The sequence below is a fragment of the Dioscorea cayenensis genome, unplaced genomic scaffold (assembly GCF_009730915.1).
Source record: "Dioscorea cayenensis subsp. rotundata cultivar TDr96_F1 unplaced genomic scaffold, TDr96_F1_v2_PseudoChromosome.rev07_lg8_w22 25.fasta BLBR01000118.1, whole genome shotgun sequence".
NCBI classification, from domain to species: domain Eukaryota; kingdom Viridiplantae; phylum Streptophyta; class Magnoliopsida; order Dioscoreales; family Dioscoreaceae; genus Dioscorea; species Dioscorea cayenensis.
The window spans coordinates 12513-29390 of record NW_024086509.1 but is presented as its reverse complement, the minus strand read 5'-3'; the positions used below and the strand labels follow the sequence as shown (position 1 = coordinate 29390).

The window sequence follows — 16878 nt, the reverse complement described above, 5'->3', positions numbered from 1 at the left end:
ATGGAGGGGTTGAAAGGGATGTCGTTAGGGGCATTTGAGTTCATGAAAAAGATAGAACCAAAAACATTGGAGTAGATCACACTTCCACACCCAATTTAAGTGTGACATCTTACTAAATAACCTTTGTGAGGTTTTCAACGACAATATATTAGAAGCTAGGGTTAAGGGGGTTATTACAATGAGCGAAAATGATAAGAACACAATTGATGAAGAGGATCCAAAGAGGAGAGATGCCATGCATAGGGGTGACAACCACACATTGCCCTAAGATATTAAAAAAAGCTTGAGAAATCCAAACAACATAGTTGGTACTATAATACTACATGGTCGGGAGGGACAAGTACCAAGTTGTTGGTCACGATGGTCAATTTGTGGTCAACAAAGCGAGAGTCCAAGTGTTCATGTAGAAGGTGGCGACTTAGTGGGATCCCTTGTAGTCACTCAATTTCGATCTGTATTACTAATAGGGAGGCTCGAGGACTATCTTGACCCTTGTTACAAAGTCGAGTACCTTCATGTCAACATATAGGCACATCCTTCACCCTACTCATGATAGGGATTCTTGGCCAAGGGTGATCATCCTCCCATCATCCCACCACATCCAATAAACAAGAGAAAGGGCGGGAAAACCATGCTTAGGGAGAAAGGAGTTTGGTGAAACAAGTGGCTACAACAAGGGAAAGGTGAGTAAGAAAGGTATGAGGATGACTTGCAGTGTTTGTGGTGCACAAGGCCACAATAAAAGGTTCCATGGTGTGGACTTCCCTTCTAGGCAGAAGGGAAATTCATCTAACATAGGTACACCAAACCCGATCCACGGTGAGAATTTGCATTGTTTGTGTTAATTACTATTAGAGTTGTCCATGAGTGCAGTGACACCTTTATGTGTTTCACTGCAGTTTTTTACAGTTCCTGTTTGTGGTGCATCATATGGAAAATCACCTACCACACAATTGCCAAATCCACAAGTGGAAGATCGAGGGTATATGAACCTCTCAATCTATTTTTGTAACTTGTGTTGTAGTAATTAATTTTTTTGATTAGTTCCCTAATGGCTCAATTACGAGGCATTCAATACACATACGAGAGATCTGCGGGGATGCGGTCGGGGTGACAAGCGAGACCAAGTTAGGGATAGCAAACACATGTAAGTTAATTATTTTTAGAATATTTTTGAATCTTTGTTGTAATTTTTATTATTGATAGATTGGATTAATTCTACTTTCCGAGGCGATTTCAATATAGACAAAGACAAACAATCAAACCATTACAACTGACTCAAGTTAAAAAAACAAAGAAGGGGGAATCCAACGAGACCCGGATGTCTTGACAAAAAGAGGAAGATCCGGTTGCCACCGGGGTTGGAGGCCATTGACCAATTACCATGAGAGAGAGTTGCTATGCAACTTCTAGCTGCAATCTTATTGGTTCAATGAATTTTGTATAGAATTTTGGTGCTTCATTTGGTTCTAGGTATGTTGTAAAAAGCTGTAATATTTTTGGAAAAGCTGTTTCAGAATGTCGGTTCAATTTTGTAAACACCTGAGACTTAGAATTCATGTAGGCTTGGTATTATGTTAACTGCATATGTATTTTGGTATAGAATTACGGTACTTCATTGGTTCTATGTATGTTGTAAAAGGCTGCAATAATGCAGAAGCAGTTCAATTTTGTAAACACTGCGAGACTTAGAATTACCGAGGCTTGGTATATGTAAACTTGCGGATGAAAGGGTTAGAATTCTCTAAACACGCACACAATTTTGTAAAAAAATTATTACCATTGAATCAATAGCGGATCGACTTTTCAATTCGGTTTTATTTTCTCAGTTTTCTCGGTTTTGTCCTCTGCAATTTTTCTCTAGTTTTTTTCTGCTTTGTTTTTGCGGTGTCCGGGTGAAATCTTTAAAATTTTTGAAGTGAGTCTTATGCATTCGAGGTTGGAGTGAGTTAATATTATGTAAACTGCGAGATGAGAGGTTAGAATTCTCTAAACACGCACACAATTTTGTAAAAAATTATTACCATTGAATCAATAGCAGATCTGACTTTTTCAATTCAGGTTTTTCTCCAGTTTTTCTCGGTTTTTATTCTTTGCAATTTTCTCTAGTTTTTTTCCTGCTTTGTTTTTTTGCGGTGTCCGAGTGAAATCTTTAAAAATTTTTGAAGTGAGTCTTATGCATTCGGGGTTGGAGTGAGTTAATATTTGGTTTTTGTCGATGTATAACATCGGACCAAAAATAAAAATTCATACTCAAATTCAAAAACACAAACACATCAATTCATTGAAATCCTACCTTCATTGTTGTGGTACATCAAAGTTATTTTAAACTTAATCAATATGAAAGACAACACATTACACAATGAACCACGAGATCTATACCCGAACTGACGATTCCGGCATCAACCATGCTAAGCCCGTAGATTGAATCAACCCAGATATGATTTGATGTGCAAAAATTGTGGGACTAAACAATATGATCTTGCTCCCTAAAAAGAATTAAAACAAACAAGAAAAAAAAACAACTTCCTCCTTCCCTTGAAGTCTAGGTTTTGTGCTCTCTCTCAATTCACTCGACCATCCTCCTTCTCGAGATCTATATTGCTGGCCTTCTCTTCTCTAATGAGGAGGAATTTGCATCTGTTTTTTCGGTGGAGAAATGATGAAAATCCATATTGCCCTGAGCCTCCTCTTCTCGGATGAAAGGGGTAGTCAGGGGTGAAGTCCACATGGTTATTGGGTCGATGTGGCTTTCTTTGGCGTGGCAACAAAACAATGCCCTAAACTGCCACATCAGCTTAAATGACCGGATTTGGTCAGGGTCACCTGCCGTTGAAATAAAAACACAACTTTGGATACCTTTTTGATACAAATTAAAGGTGGGATACTTTTTCGAAAAAAGGCATAAGATAGGTAACCTACCAAAAAATTTACTCCATTTAAAACCTATGTTTTTCTTTTTTTTTCTTTGTGGGTCCCTGTAACTCTGCTTTATTAGTTTATTTAATATATATGGTTCATTTACGTTTTACACAAAAAAAAAAAAAATCTGTGTTCAACATAAGTTAAAAAAAACTTGCATGGAAGTCAAAAACTTTAAGATATTTTTTCTTTTCTTTAAAAAATCTAAAGGATTTTCGTTGCTTCCCTCTTAAATTGCTTAGGTAAAAGTGAAATTTTTTAAAAACCAAAAATCTATCCACATTTACAAATCATTGTTTTTTAAGTACTCCAGCAAGAACTCCCATTCTTCTCTTGTTCTTCCCATTACCCTTTCTAATATACTAGCCCACCCTAGTTTCGCCAAGGCCAACATGGTTACTTGCCCTGATAGCTTAGTGTTATCCCCTTCTACTGTCTCTAGTGGACCCAAGGCCACTCCAACTATCCCTTTTACTTCCTAGCCCTTTCCACTTGCTCGTTCCTCTTCCAAGCCTAGTTCTGTAGCCCCTCTTACACTTAAGCCTTGTTTTGTTGTCTCTAATGTTTCCAACCTTGTTCCCATGCCGATTTAAATTAAAGCTCCATTGTCTTTTCTCTCTCCAAGAAAGAGACTGTAGTGTAGGAGGTTCAGAGACCTCCTTTAAGATTTGTCGTTTGTCTATGTTTGAAAACTCTAATTTGGAGAGTGGGTTTTAAACCTTCCTTAAAAGAGACGGGTGAACTGCAATTGTAGCCACCTTCTTCTAGGGATGCAATAGAAGATATTAATTCTACAGAAGATGTCACTAACCTGTTATTGAGTAACATTCTTGAATTGTTGGGAATCTTGATGTGATGGGTGAATCACCCTTGGATGAGGTATTTTGAATAATAGGCAACAAAGCGTTTTTATGAATATAAGCGATGATTAAAGCGATCTTTGGAATCCCGGATGTCTGATATATATACGCGATATGAAAAATAGTATAAAAAAATTTCGGATGAGCGATTGTATGAGCAGATCGAGAAAGCAGATCTTGTTGGGGGAGGGAAGGATGAGGTATCCTATAGGACCAATGAAGAAATTAAAGGAGCTTTATGAGAAGTTCTTGGCCTGGGTCTAGTCTCTTGAAATCTCCTCCCCCAGCCCCTTTACAAGTTCCCAATCTCTCGCCAGTGTAGCTAGCGCAGTGTCTGCCTTAGAGAAACTTCATCTCATTGGAATGAGGAAGTTGGCTTATAGTTGAATCCCCATGATCAACCAAGAAAAATTGGTCTCCAGATCCTCCGGAAGGTGCCTCTCTAAACTTCCTTTCTCTTCCTGCATGGTCAAACATTCAGTTAGAAAAATATTGATTTGCATGCGGGTTGATTTTGAGGATACCCAAGACACTTTGAGCATTTAGAGAAGAATTTTTTTTATAGAAATGAAAAAGTTCTCAGATCTTACAAGAAGAAAATAATGAAGGATTTTGTGTGGTTTTCGTTTTATAATTAAGTAGCTACAGTAAAAGTAACATCTCTGAAAAACCAAATTTCTATCAAAGGTTGCAATTCATTGGTTTTTGGGGTACTCCTCAAGCCCTGATAAAAATCATGAATATTAGTATACCTGTAAAAACTAGCCAAACTAAGGCTCCTCAGTTACGACCTTTATTCTTTTGAGCAAAATATCAAAAAAAAAGTCATTGACGCGTTTGTCATAATATATGTAATCCTTTTCTTCCACGAAAGGGTCTTTGGACCTCTTTAGGTGGCTGCTCCTTTTTGACACTTCGTCCTCAAGGCTTTTCCAATCTATATATACACATAAACTCTAAAACAAACCATATCCAACTCTGCTTCTTCTTCATCTCCTTGTTGTTGTTGTTGTTGTTGTTGTTGTTGTTTTACATAGCAAATTAAGAAAGAAACATGAGTTACTACAATCAACAACAAGCACCTCCTCCTTGTATGTTGTTACTGATTCTTTCTTTCTTTTTTTATTTCTTTCACTTTTTATGATTTTCTTGGATGATATATCCATAGTCTTATTGTTTTTTGGTTCTTTATTGTATATATAGCATATCCTCCTCCTGGACAGGCTTATCCAGCACCAACGGAGGGGTACCCTACATACGTTGCACCTCCTCCAGCAGGCTATCCGACCAAAGACGAGGCCACTTACTCTCAAAACGCTCCCGCACAGACTCAGAGCCGTGGCGATGGTGGTTTTTGGGAAGGATGGTAAGTCTATATATATATTTTTTTTCCTTCTAATTACAATATCCCACGCTTAAAAAATTTTTAAGTTAAGAAACAAATAAAATACCAATCCTTAATATTTTACCCTCTCATGTGATTCGTGTATATAGATGATATTTTATCTATGTATATTAAATAATTTTTTATTATATAATTAATAAGTATATATGATAGCAAAGTTGGTTACCACATGGTCAAACTGTTAATCTATTTTTTTGGGGCCTATATACTGTTTAAATGGGTGATTGTGAGAGGGGTTATATTTTACCTTTTCAAGATTATATTATAAAGAGGATTTTTAGCTTGATACAATTTCTGCTAATCTGTTCGGTGTATACATAACAGGTTTTTATTATTTCATATGACATTTGACAGAGTTAATAAATTTTTAAGGGCCGATATGTAATCATAATTAATGTATCTCTGTATATGTATTATCCTTGGCAAACCATTAAGTGAGAGCATGCTTGTTGGTTATTATCAAATATATATATATATATATATATATATATATATATGTATATTTTTAAATTTTTACCAAGTATCGTAATTATTTTGAAAGACAATATTATCTTAATTATAACTCAAACAAAAATGTTAAATGTAAACAAATTCTTATATACTAGATGCCAAAAACAAGTTAAAATGTTGTTTTAATATTATTAGAAATAGAGAATACGAACTAATATACTATGTCTAACAACACACGGTCATAAGTTATATTCAAAACTTTTTTGCACTTGACTAGTCTTCATTTTGAGCTGGGAAAACATTTGTTTGGGGTTGTATTATTACTGACTTGTTTTAATTTGCTTGTCTTTGGTTTTTTGTGCTGCAGTTGTGCAGCCCTATGTTGCTGCTGTCTCCTTGATATGTGCACCTGATCATACCCTGCTGGATAAGGGAGGCCTCACATTGTATAATTTACATATTTTATTTGAACTTTCTCATGCATGGTTAGTGTTGTTTTAGGCTGTTAATGTGTGAGGTTGGTCTGTATTAATATTGATTGTACTTTTTTTTTTTTTGTGTGTGTGAACATGTTTTTCTTCCTTATTTAAATAAAAGTTTAATAGTTTTACAATATGTCTATAAAAAATAGTTTAGAATCGCTTCTGAAGGAGGAGAGTTGATATTTCTTTTATTCTTCTTCAATTAAAGGATGAGAGAATATGTAACTTTTCTATGTTTTATAAAAAAAACAAAAGAGAACTTGAAAAGAAATGTTGACATTGAGCAAAGTTATGCTTAAGAGATGGATATTTCCACTTATTCCTTAAGAAAATCATGCTTCTAAGTTTTGTTTGTCTTATGACTTGACATTTATATTAGATTTTTAACGAGTAGCAAAGTTTTAGCTTATCATTTGTTATCAAAAGTCCTAGTCATCGGCGACAAAAGGCAATATGATAATTTTCATAATGTTTGAATAAAACAGTCATTTCAAATCCTTGTTTCTCTCTCTCTCTCTTTTAATGTGGACATTAGAAACTCTATTTTGTTAGTTTATTTGATATTTTTGATTTATTCATTTTGTTAAATAGTGTTAAGCATATGAAAAAAATTGAATATGGAAGTAAAAAATTTTAAGATCTCTTTTTATTTATTAAAAATAAAAAATCTAAAGATTTTGCAGCTTGAGTAAAAGTGAAATTTTTTAAAAAACCAGAGTTCTATCCACATATACAAATCATTGCTTTTGCAGTACTTCAACAAGCTTTGATAAACACATGAGCGCACATAACTTCATTAAATTCAGAAAAGAGAGAGATATAGAGAAAGATAGAGAGAGAAGAACGAGTGTAGGGTTTTTGAGCCTTGGCAAGAAGATCAAATGACAAAATCATGTTAGTTTTTGCTCAAATTTCAAGTTGCTTTATTAAAACAAAAAAAAAACAAAAAACAAAACAAAACATCAAGTTGCTCTTCTCATATAAAGGGGTTAATTTCTCATTGGGCTTCTTTTTGGTACTCTCTTAGGCATTCTTAATTGGTGTTGTTTTTTGTTATCTATCCTAGATGATAATGATGCGTATATCATTGTGAGCTTATAGTTTGTATATAGAAAAAAAATCATGTAATTCCATTATTGATATAGTGATTTATGAGTGCCGTAGTTTTTTATCCTTCAAAGTTCAAACAGAGCATTTTCCTGTTAAAACTGGTGTCTTGTATTTGTGTGGACAATTGATTTTGTTACTATTCGCTCGGGTTCCTATTTTAACATATAAAGGGAGAAAATTTATACTTGTTAATTGTTCTTATATATAAAAAAAAATACATTGGCATAAAAAAAACAGTGTTGGAGGTCGTGGTGATATATAAAAAAACATGCATATGTTGGAAGTCTTGTTTCTCAAAATCAAATTCAAAGAGTTTATATACGCTTGAATACACCATGTACAATAACCGTGAACCATAACATGCATCATTTGTGTACACTAATATTAACACTGACCGTGTAGAATTGCACATTGGTTCCTCAAATGCACTTGTTATAGCTAGCAATAGGAAGTCATAAATAGGGAGGCAGATAAGCTGAGTTCTGGTTGGTAAGATTGAAAGAATTGCTATGTAAGGGGGCTAAACAAAATGTACCAAAAATGGAATTCTCATCATAAAAAAGTTGTGATCTGTCCATGGTGAAAATTGTGCAATATGAATAAAAGCACATTTTAAGCTGGCATGGTTGGAGTTGTTTCAGATCAGAAATTGGTGTCGGCAGACTAAAGACTATATAGTCTTTGATTAGTTATCAAAAATAAGGAAACATTTAGTTGACTTGGTATATTTGGTTGCAATTGAAAATATTGGCAGGCATTACAGTCTGTTTAATTAGCTACAAATTTTGGGGTACTGAAACACATATTTAGAGCTCATGCATTCCAAATTTTTTTTAAGCCTCTAAAGAAAGCAGGGGAATGCACAAGTCTCCATGGAGCAAGGGGAACGGACCGGCGCACATATAGGTGCTGTAACCATCGACCAAAATCACTGTTTAAACTTTCGGAAATATATCCTCATCTGCGAATCTAATGCGAATCTAACTCTTATCACATATATACAAAGATTTCTTAAGGGGATTCGGATGACGAATACCAATAGACATTTTGGCTGTTGGTCATGCATTGCACATTTAAAAAAAAAAAAATCCACTGAAAGCATCAAGATGGTCAGAGCGGTTCAAGATAACTCACCAACAGACGACAGTAAACAGACAGTAATTTAAAGAATTGATGACTCAAAAGCATAGTGAAATACTGCTACATATATATGTGGTATTATTACTCAATTGAGTTGCAGTGGCACAACCTCATACTCCACTTGCACACAAGGCATAAAAGATGAAATATTACTGCTATTAATGTGAGTATAGCAAGCCAGTTATGAATAGCTAGCTGATCATGCAAAATTGCACTAGAGAAGCGGGAGTAAGTAAACATAGCACAATATGTGTGATGTTTATCACCATTTTGCTTGAAATAGCATTAATTAGCCACTGTATCTAGAGCGTCCGATCCAGTAGTTCATGTCTTCAGCAAAGCGCTCAACCCATCCAGTAGTTCAGAGTTGATGTGGCTTTTTTACGTGCCCACATGGGAAAATAGCTCAGTCAAATAATTTTATAATTGTTTATTATTTAGTTCAACAAAGAGTCTTGTAAGTTTGTTTTAGTGAATATAGTAAATTTATATTATATGTGATGTTGCGATATATGTGTAGAGCATTTAGATAATATAAACTTTTATTTTAAATTGTTTTCAGTACACTTAAAAAATATACCATGTTTATTTTCTTAGCAGAAGTGACATTTCTTAAAAAAAAAAAACCAGATTTCCATCCAAGTTTACAATTCATTGTTTTTGAAGTGCAAGCCCTGATAAAAAAAATAGTATTCATGTAGAACTAGTCAAACTAAGCCTCCTCATGTATGACCTCCAAAATATCAAAAAGTCATTTACGCGTTTGTCATAATATATGTACACCTTTTCTTCCACCAATTCCACACCAACATCCCAAAAAACATAAAATAAAAGGGTCTTTGGTCCACTTTATGGGGCTGCACCCTTTTCACACTTTGTCTGCAAGGCTTTTCCAATCTCTATATATAGATATCACACACACATACTGATAAATTCTAAAACAAAGCATATCCAATCTTCTACTTCTTCTTCTTGTTGTTCTACATATAAAAACAAAAGAAACATGAGTTACTACAATCAACAACAAGCACCTCCTCCTTGTATGTTAACTATTACTGATTATTTTTTTCTTTCTTTCTTTTTATTTTTTATTTTTGGATGGTCTATAGTCTTATTGATTTTGGTTCCTTTTTATATAGCATATCCTCCTCCAGGACAGGCTTATCCAGCACCAACAGAGGGGTATCCTACATATGCAGCACCTCCTCCCGCAGGCTATCCAACAAAAGATGAGGCCACTAACCCTCAAAATGCTCCGGCACAGACTCAGAGCCGTGGTGAGGGTGGTTTCTGGGAAGGATGGTAAGTTTTTCTCATTTTTTTATAAATTTGAATAAGCCATGGGATCCAACTCTTAATTTTTTAAATTGGAAGGGGGTAACATATAAACTCTTCCATGTATATATATATATATATATGAATTAATTTTTACAAAGTATCTTAATTTTTTTTTTGGGAAAGGCCAATCTAGTTTATATTTCAAACAAAAATCTTAATTAATATAAACAAATTTGTATAATCCAGAAGCCAAAAACAAGTAGTGTGTTTTTGAGTTGGTAAAACATTTGTTTGGTTGTGTTATTACTGATTTATTTTTGCTACTCTTTATTGTGTTGCAGTTGTGCTGCCCTATGTTGCTGTTGTCTCCTTGACATGTGCACCTGATAATCCCCTGCTGGATAAAGGAGGCCTCACATTATATTATACACATAATACACATATATAGTTCATTTGAACTTACTGCATGATTAGTGTTGCTTTAGCCTATTAATATGTGAGGTTCATCAGTATTAATATTGATTGTACTTTTTTAGTTTCTGTGTGTTTTTCCTCCTCATTTATTTTTAATAAAGATCCAATTATTTTTTTATTCATATAAAAAAAGAAGTTCAAGACCACTCTTATAATAGAAGTGTTGGTATGTCATCTATTCCACTCTCAAATCAAGAGAGTTTGAAATACATATTAGAACTTGAACAATTTAATGTGATATCCAGCGGAGTTGCACTGAGAGTTAAATATTCGCAGTGGTTCATTTCTCAAAAAAATATTGTGCTTTTTTTGATTTGTAAGAAGTTTTTGTTTGTACACATGGAATATTTCCTATGTGCTTTTTTTATTTATAAAAAGTTTTTAATTGTACATATCGAATATATAATCCTCGATAAAGTATACAAATTCTCCACTAAATTTATTATTGAAAACCCTAGCCAGTCATTGGCAACAAATGCTAAAATGGTAATTAATTTTAATAATGTGTGGAGCATTGTAAATATAAAATAGCCTTTTATGAAAATAAAAAATTTTCAGATTTTTCTATCTTTCTCCGCGTGGGGATTTTTTTGAGAGGGTAGTTATTGCTTGGAATAGTCGTCGAAAGACATTAGATTAGCTGAGGGGATCCAAAATTTTGAGGATATTAACAATGCTACCTCTGATATTTGGTAGAAAGTTCACTTGGTCAAACAATCAAATAGATTCCACGCGGGTCAGGTTAGACCATTTTTCAATATCCCAATACTGGTCTTCATGTTTCCCTAGAACCTTTCAAACTTTGCTTCTAAGATTTGGGTCAGACCATGTGTTCATCTTTCTTGAAGTGGGTTCCCATCTTTCCAGCCCCGACCTTTCAAATACAAATCGGCTCAGGAAACCATAGACAACTTTAATAACTTGACAAGGGAATGATGGAACTCTCCGTCCTTCTCTAGCTATAGTGCCTTTATCCCAATAAATTGGCTTAGATAAAGCTCAAATTACGTGATTGGGTAAAAATAGCATTTTTGGATAAATCTTTCAATAGAAGAAATCACTAATGCTTGAACTAAACTATCTAGACATTCTCAAAGAGTTGAGACAATTGGCTCTTCATCAACTTGGTAGAGAAGCAGACATTTGAGTGAACCTCAATTGTACGTTCACTGTAGCAGGAGGAAGTTTATTGGAAGCATTGATTGAGATTAACGTGGCCCAAAGAAAGAGATGTTACACAAAATTTTTCTATGCAGTGGTGAATGGTTACAAAAACTTCGACTTCATTCCTTATATCTTTAGGAATGGAGAGTGGGTGGAGGGAGATTCTAGGATTGGGGGATGCCTTCACATACTACTTCCGAAACCAATTCTGTCATAAACGAGACTTTCGTTTTAAAGCCAATTGGTCAAGGTTATTTGAATACAAAGCGGTGGTTAAACTCAACACCCTAAACATTCACGTTGGTAGAGATTAAGAAGCCCACTTTTGATCTAGGCGGTGAAAAAGCAACCAATCCTGATGGGTTTCCAATGTTGTTCTTTAAAAAGCACTGGACAATGATTCAACCAGATCTAGTACACTTATGTGAAGATTTATACTATAGGAGTTCCAAGCTAGACAGGTTAATCTGGGTGAACTTGGCCTTTATCCCCCAAAATGGCTGAAAGCACAACACCATTGGATTTCTGACTTATCAATCTCATTAACTTCTCCCTAAAAATCATCTCTAAGATTTTGGTTGACCGCTTGAGTGGAATCATAGATGCACTAATTGATCAAGTTCACTCGGCATACATAATTTTAGAGTATTGGAGACAACATTATTGATGCTAAGGCACTAGTATTAAAAAAAGTAATATGGGTGGTAGCATTCTAAAAGAACACTTCTCCAAAGCTTTTGATATGGTGGACTGGGAGTTTCTTAGTTTCTTGCTACATAAGGTTTTGGAAACCACTGGATTGCATATATTGCAACGATCCTCAACTCTTCCAAGGAGAAAATCGTTATTAACAACCCCTAACTAGATATGTTAGATACCAACATGGTCTTAGGGTAGGACAACCCACTTTCTCCCTCTTATATTTTTTTGGTAGCAAACACTCGAGTACAATGTTAACCATGCTCTCGCTTCTAGAGTCTATTTGGAGTCCCTTAGGAGGATTTGGAAAGATGTACCACTTGCAATATGCAAATGACTTAAAACTGCTTATGACTGGAGGTATCAAAGATCTAAGGATCTTTAAACTAATCCTCTACTTATTTGAAGGTATTTTTACTTTGGCCATCAATTTTCAAAAGAGCAGACTATATCCCACAAAGCGCGGCTCTCTACCAGACCCTACAAGTACCTACATGCTCAAGTGTTCCGCTGCACAACTCTCTGTTATTTATTTTGGCATTCCTATCTCAGGACGAAACCCTAGGTGCTAGGATTGGATGACTCTCACTCAATAGATCAGGAAATGATTAGCCTCTTAGAGGCTCCAATACATTTCTAGTGGGGAAGTTTACACTTATTAACTCAGTCCTCTCTGCCATACCCACTTACTAGATGCCAGTAATCGAACTACCAATTTGGGAAACCAAAGAGATCAATAAAACCGATAGGAATTTCCTTTGGAACGGATCAAAGGATCTAACCCAAAAAATGTCGACTAGTTTTATGGTCACAAGTATGCAAAACAAAGAAACAATGGGGTTGGAGAGTACTAAATCTATAAGACTTCAATCATGCCCTGCTGAGCAAATGGTGGTGGAAACTCTATTCCTGAAATACATGGTGTTGGTCGTCAGTGGTCACATTTAACTATAGCCAGTTCAAACGAGCGGAATTGCTACTCCATACCACTTCAAATAAAAAAACATTTTCTAAAAGGCATACTAAACTATTGGTCTGGTTTCCTCCAAGGAGCCCAACCTTTGTCAAAAGATGGCAAATCCACTCTTTTTGGGCTTGATAGATGGCTTCGAGGGAAAGTGTCTATAGACATTTGGCCAGATCTCTTTCAAATAGAGCACGACTCTTTCCTCATAGTTCACGATTTCGGTCCCTTCTAGCTGCCCACATGAACAACAATTTTCTTGAACTATAAGGCCGAGCCACCGCAATGTTAACTGTAGGTACAGTCTTAAAGTACTAGTGCTAGAACAAGAATGCAATCTTCTCAGTTAAATCTTTTGATAATTTCTTGAACAATGGAGGTCTTAGATGCCCTTTAAATTTAAAATTTTCAACTGGATCATATGGGACAACAAAATCCTGACCATGGAAAACCTCTCAAAATGTGGCTGCAATAGAATTTTGACGACTACGTGCATGCTTTACCATGAGCCAGAAGAAACTTTAGACCATCTCTTGGTAAACTATCAGTTTGCTACTCAGATCTAGATGCATTTCCCTGCCCATTTAAACACCTTAAGCACACCTTCTATCTTGAAGGAGATTTGGTCCACTTGGGGAACCAACTCTCTTAAATTGACTAGTCTTGGGAACCTTCTTATTTGTGCTGGACTATTTGGATGGAAAAAACATGGCCATATTTTCAATGGCAGTGCATTTTTTTCTTTCCCTATTTGCAAAATTGATCACATGGTTATTGCCTGGATAAACGCAACTCCAGATGCAAAAAAGGCCAAGTTTGAGAAGTTTATTCCAACAATCAAGCGGAGCCTCAACTTTGCAGGAAATTCATTTGAGAAGCAGGATTTGCAACTTCGACCGAGTGATTTTGATACTTGAAGAAAGATTGGGATTTGTGTGTAGATTTTAGTGCTTTTATGTCTTTGTGTGTTTGTGTTTTTCATGTTTTTTGCATAGTATTTTGTGCTGGTCTTATATAGGGTCGTTTTCCTCCGCCTAGGGGTTGGTGTCTTGGTTGCTGGTTAGTCTTCTATATTCCCCCTTCATGTTTTGCACCCATTTTATTATGTCCGGCTTCTACGCGTTTTTTATTTCTAATGTAGTTTCTTAGTTTATTAATTTCATTCAAAAAAAGAACAATAAATAAAAAATAAAATAAAATCCAAAAATGCTTGGATAGTCCAATGGTATGATAAAATAGTGCAAGGGGGAGGGCAATGGTTCGAATCCTTCCCTCGACAGTATTGTTCTTGTATTGTTCATGCATTGTACACTTGGGCACAATAATGTTCCTATATTATTTACAAGCCTTGGTGTGGGTTATGAGAAAAATAATAATTTCATCCCTGAAAGTGCAGAGGGGTAGGGAGATTTTTTTCTAAAAAAGTATGTTTTTCTAAAAAGTGCAGCAAGTCACGTAGCTGGGTGCACTCCATGATGGTATGCTTATCACCTATTAGTATCACTTTGAGCATTTAGACAAATAAAAAGGATTTTTTTGGAAATGAAAAAAATTCACAGTTTTCAAAAATCACGGTTTTTATTCTTACATTTTCTGAAGGATTTCGTGTTGCTTTCTTCTTAAGTCGCTTCAGTAGAAGTGAAATTTAATTTCGATAAAAACCAGATTTCTATCCAAGTTTACAGTTTATTGTTTTTGCAGTACTCTTGCAAGCAATGTTGTCAGACCCGGACCGACCCGGCCAGTTCAACCGGAAAAAACCGGAGCCCGACCATGTGGCCGGCCGGGTATACCCCATCTGACCGGGTATTAAAAAGCTCGGTGTTAACCTAGGTGACCCAGGGCGGTTCAATGGGAACCGATTGACCCGACGAGTCAATCGAATCCTAATGTTTAATTTTTACAATATTTAATAATTTATTATTATTTTCTCATTAAAAACCACAAAATCGTGTATATTTATTAATATTAATTTATAATTTATAATCAATAAATAGAATTACAATATATATATACCAACAAAAATTAACATTTAAAAATAAAATATATTAATGTATTATGTAAATACTTTCTAAAAATTTAATTTATTAAGAAAATAAAACAATAAATGAGTGTAATTTTATTATAAAAATATAAAATTAAAGTATTCTAATTAAATAAAAAATATAAGAAAATTTAAAACAAAATAAAAACTCAATTGAGATATAAGAATTAGTGAATTAAATTTCTTATTTATTTTAACAAAAATCAACCAATAAACAAAATAAATAAATAAATAACACCTAGAGAAGTTTGATAATTATATATTAATATATTAAATTTGTAAATATTTAAAAAGTGTAAAAATAAATGACAAAATTAGAAAAGCTACGTCGTTTATCAATTTAAATATCAAATTTGAGTATATTTTATAATATAATTATGGATTTAATATTATATTTGCTTATTATTAATTATTATAATATTTTTATATTTAATTATTGACTCTCGGTTTCAACGACGGTTTGATCCGGTTAAGCCATTGACTTTTCGACCCGCGGGGCACGGTCAGGTCGTTCTACGGCCAGGGTCTGACAACCATGCTTGCAAGCCATGATAAAAAAATCATGAATATTAGTATACGTGTGGAACTAGTCAAACTAAGCCGCCTCAGGTATGACCGCCATTCTTTTGATCAAATATCAAAAAGTCACTGACGCGTTTGTCATATTATATGTCAACCTTTTCTACACCTTTTCTCCATTTTGACACTTCGTCCTCGAGGCTTTTCCAATGTTATATATACACACACACACGTAAACTCTAAAACAAAGCATATCCGATCTACTTCTCCTTCTCCTTCTTGTTGTTGTTCTACATATAAAAACAAAAGAAACATGAGTTACTACAATCAACAACAAGCACCTCCTCCTTGTATGTTAACTATTACTGATTATTTTTTTCTTTCTTTCTTTTTATGTTTTTTTTGGATGATCTATAGTCTTATTGATTTTGGTTCCTTTTTATATAGCATATCCTCCTCCAGGACAGGCTTATCCAGCACCAACAGAGGGGTATCCTACATATGCAGCACCTCCTCCGGCAGGCTATCCAACAAAAGATGAGGCCACTAACCCTCAAAATGCTCCCGCACAGACTCAGAGCCGTGGTGAGGGTGGTTTCTGGGAAGGATGGTAAGTTTTTCTCATTTTTTATAAATTTGAATAAGCCATGGGATCCAACTCTTAAGTTTTTGAATTGGAAGAGGGGAAACATATCAACTCTTCCATTTTTATATATATATAAATATATATATATATGTTTCTTAATTTTTGAAAGGCCAATCTAGTTTATATTTCAAACAAAAAACTTAATATAAACAAATTTGTATAATCTATCTAGAAGCCAATAACATTTGTTTGGTTGTGTTATTACTGATTTGTTTTTGCTTCTTTTTATTGTGTTGCAGTTGTGCTGCCCTATGTTGCTGTTGTCTCCTTGACATGTGCACCTGATAATCCCCTGCTGGATAAAGGAGGCCTCACATTATATTATACACATATTTCATTTGAACTTACTGCATGATTAGTGTTGCTTTAGCCTATTAATATGTGAGGTTCATCTGTATTAATATTGATTGTACTTTTTTAGTTTCTGTGTGTTTTCCTCTTCATTAATTTTTATAAAGATCGAATAATTTTACGAGATGGATATAAGGAAAAAAAGTTTAAGACCACAAGAAAAAAAAGAACTTGAGCAAATAAATGTGATACCTAACAGAGTTACACTGAGAAGTAAATATTCGCTATTGTTCATTACTCAAAAATATTGTGTTTTTTTATTTGTAAGAAGTTTTGACTGTCCACATGGAATGTTTCCCATGTTCTTTTTTGATTTCTGAAAGTTCTAATTGTACATATTGAATATATATTCCTTGATAAAGTATACAAA

At 34.5% G+C, this 16878-nt stretch overlaps 3 protein-coding genes across 4 annotated transcripts; all 3 read left to right on the top strand.

Annotated features, from left to right (window-relative positions):
• Positions 1-4082: 4082 nt before the first annotated feature.
• LOC120253580 (cysteine-rich and transmembrane domain-containing protein WIH1-like) lies at positions 4083-6256 on the top strand. Of its 2 annotated transcripts, none has more exons than XM_039261895.1 (3): positions 4083-4216; positions 4986-5148; positions 6005-6256. In XM_039261895.1, exons 1-3 carry the CDS (start codon positions 4176-4178, stop codon positions 6035-6037), a joined length of 237 nt encoding a protein of 78 aa, XP_039117829.1. In that variant the 5' UTR covers positions 4083-4175; the 3' UTR covers positions 6038-6256. The 2 variants fall into 2 exon arrangements, with proteins under 2 accessions (XP_039117829.1, XP_039117828.1); XM_039261894.1 differs by lacking the exon at positions 4083-4216 and adding an exon at positions 4699-4873 and having other exon boundaries at positions 6005-6247.
• Positions 6257-9269: 3013 nt separating this feature from the next.
• LOC120253581 (cysteine-rich and transmembrane domain-containing protein WIH2-like) lies at positions 9270-10182 on the top strand. Its single transcript, XM_039261897.1, has 3 exons — positions 9270-9409; positions 9509-9671; positions 9989-10182. The coding sequence occupies exons 1-3, from the start codon at positions 9373-9375 to the stop codon at positions 10032-10034; spliced, it is 246 nt and encodes an 81-aa protein (XP_039117831.1). The 5' UTR covers positions 9270-9372; the 3' UTR covers positions 10035-10182.
• A 5581-nt stretch (positions 10183-15763) lies between these two features.
• On the top strand, positions 15764-16634 carry LOC120253582 (cysteine-rich and transmembrane domain-containing protein WIH2-like). The gene is made up of 3 exons (XM_039261898.1): positions 15764-15861; positions 15959-16121; positions 16397-16634. Exons 1-3 carry the CDS (start codon positions 15825-15827, stop codon positions 16440-16442), a joined length of 246 nt encoding a protein of 81 aa, XP_039117832.1. The 5' UTR covers positions 15764-15824; the 3' UTR covers positions 16443-16634.
• The last annotated feature ends 244 nt before the right edge of the window (positions 16635-16878 follow it).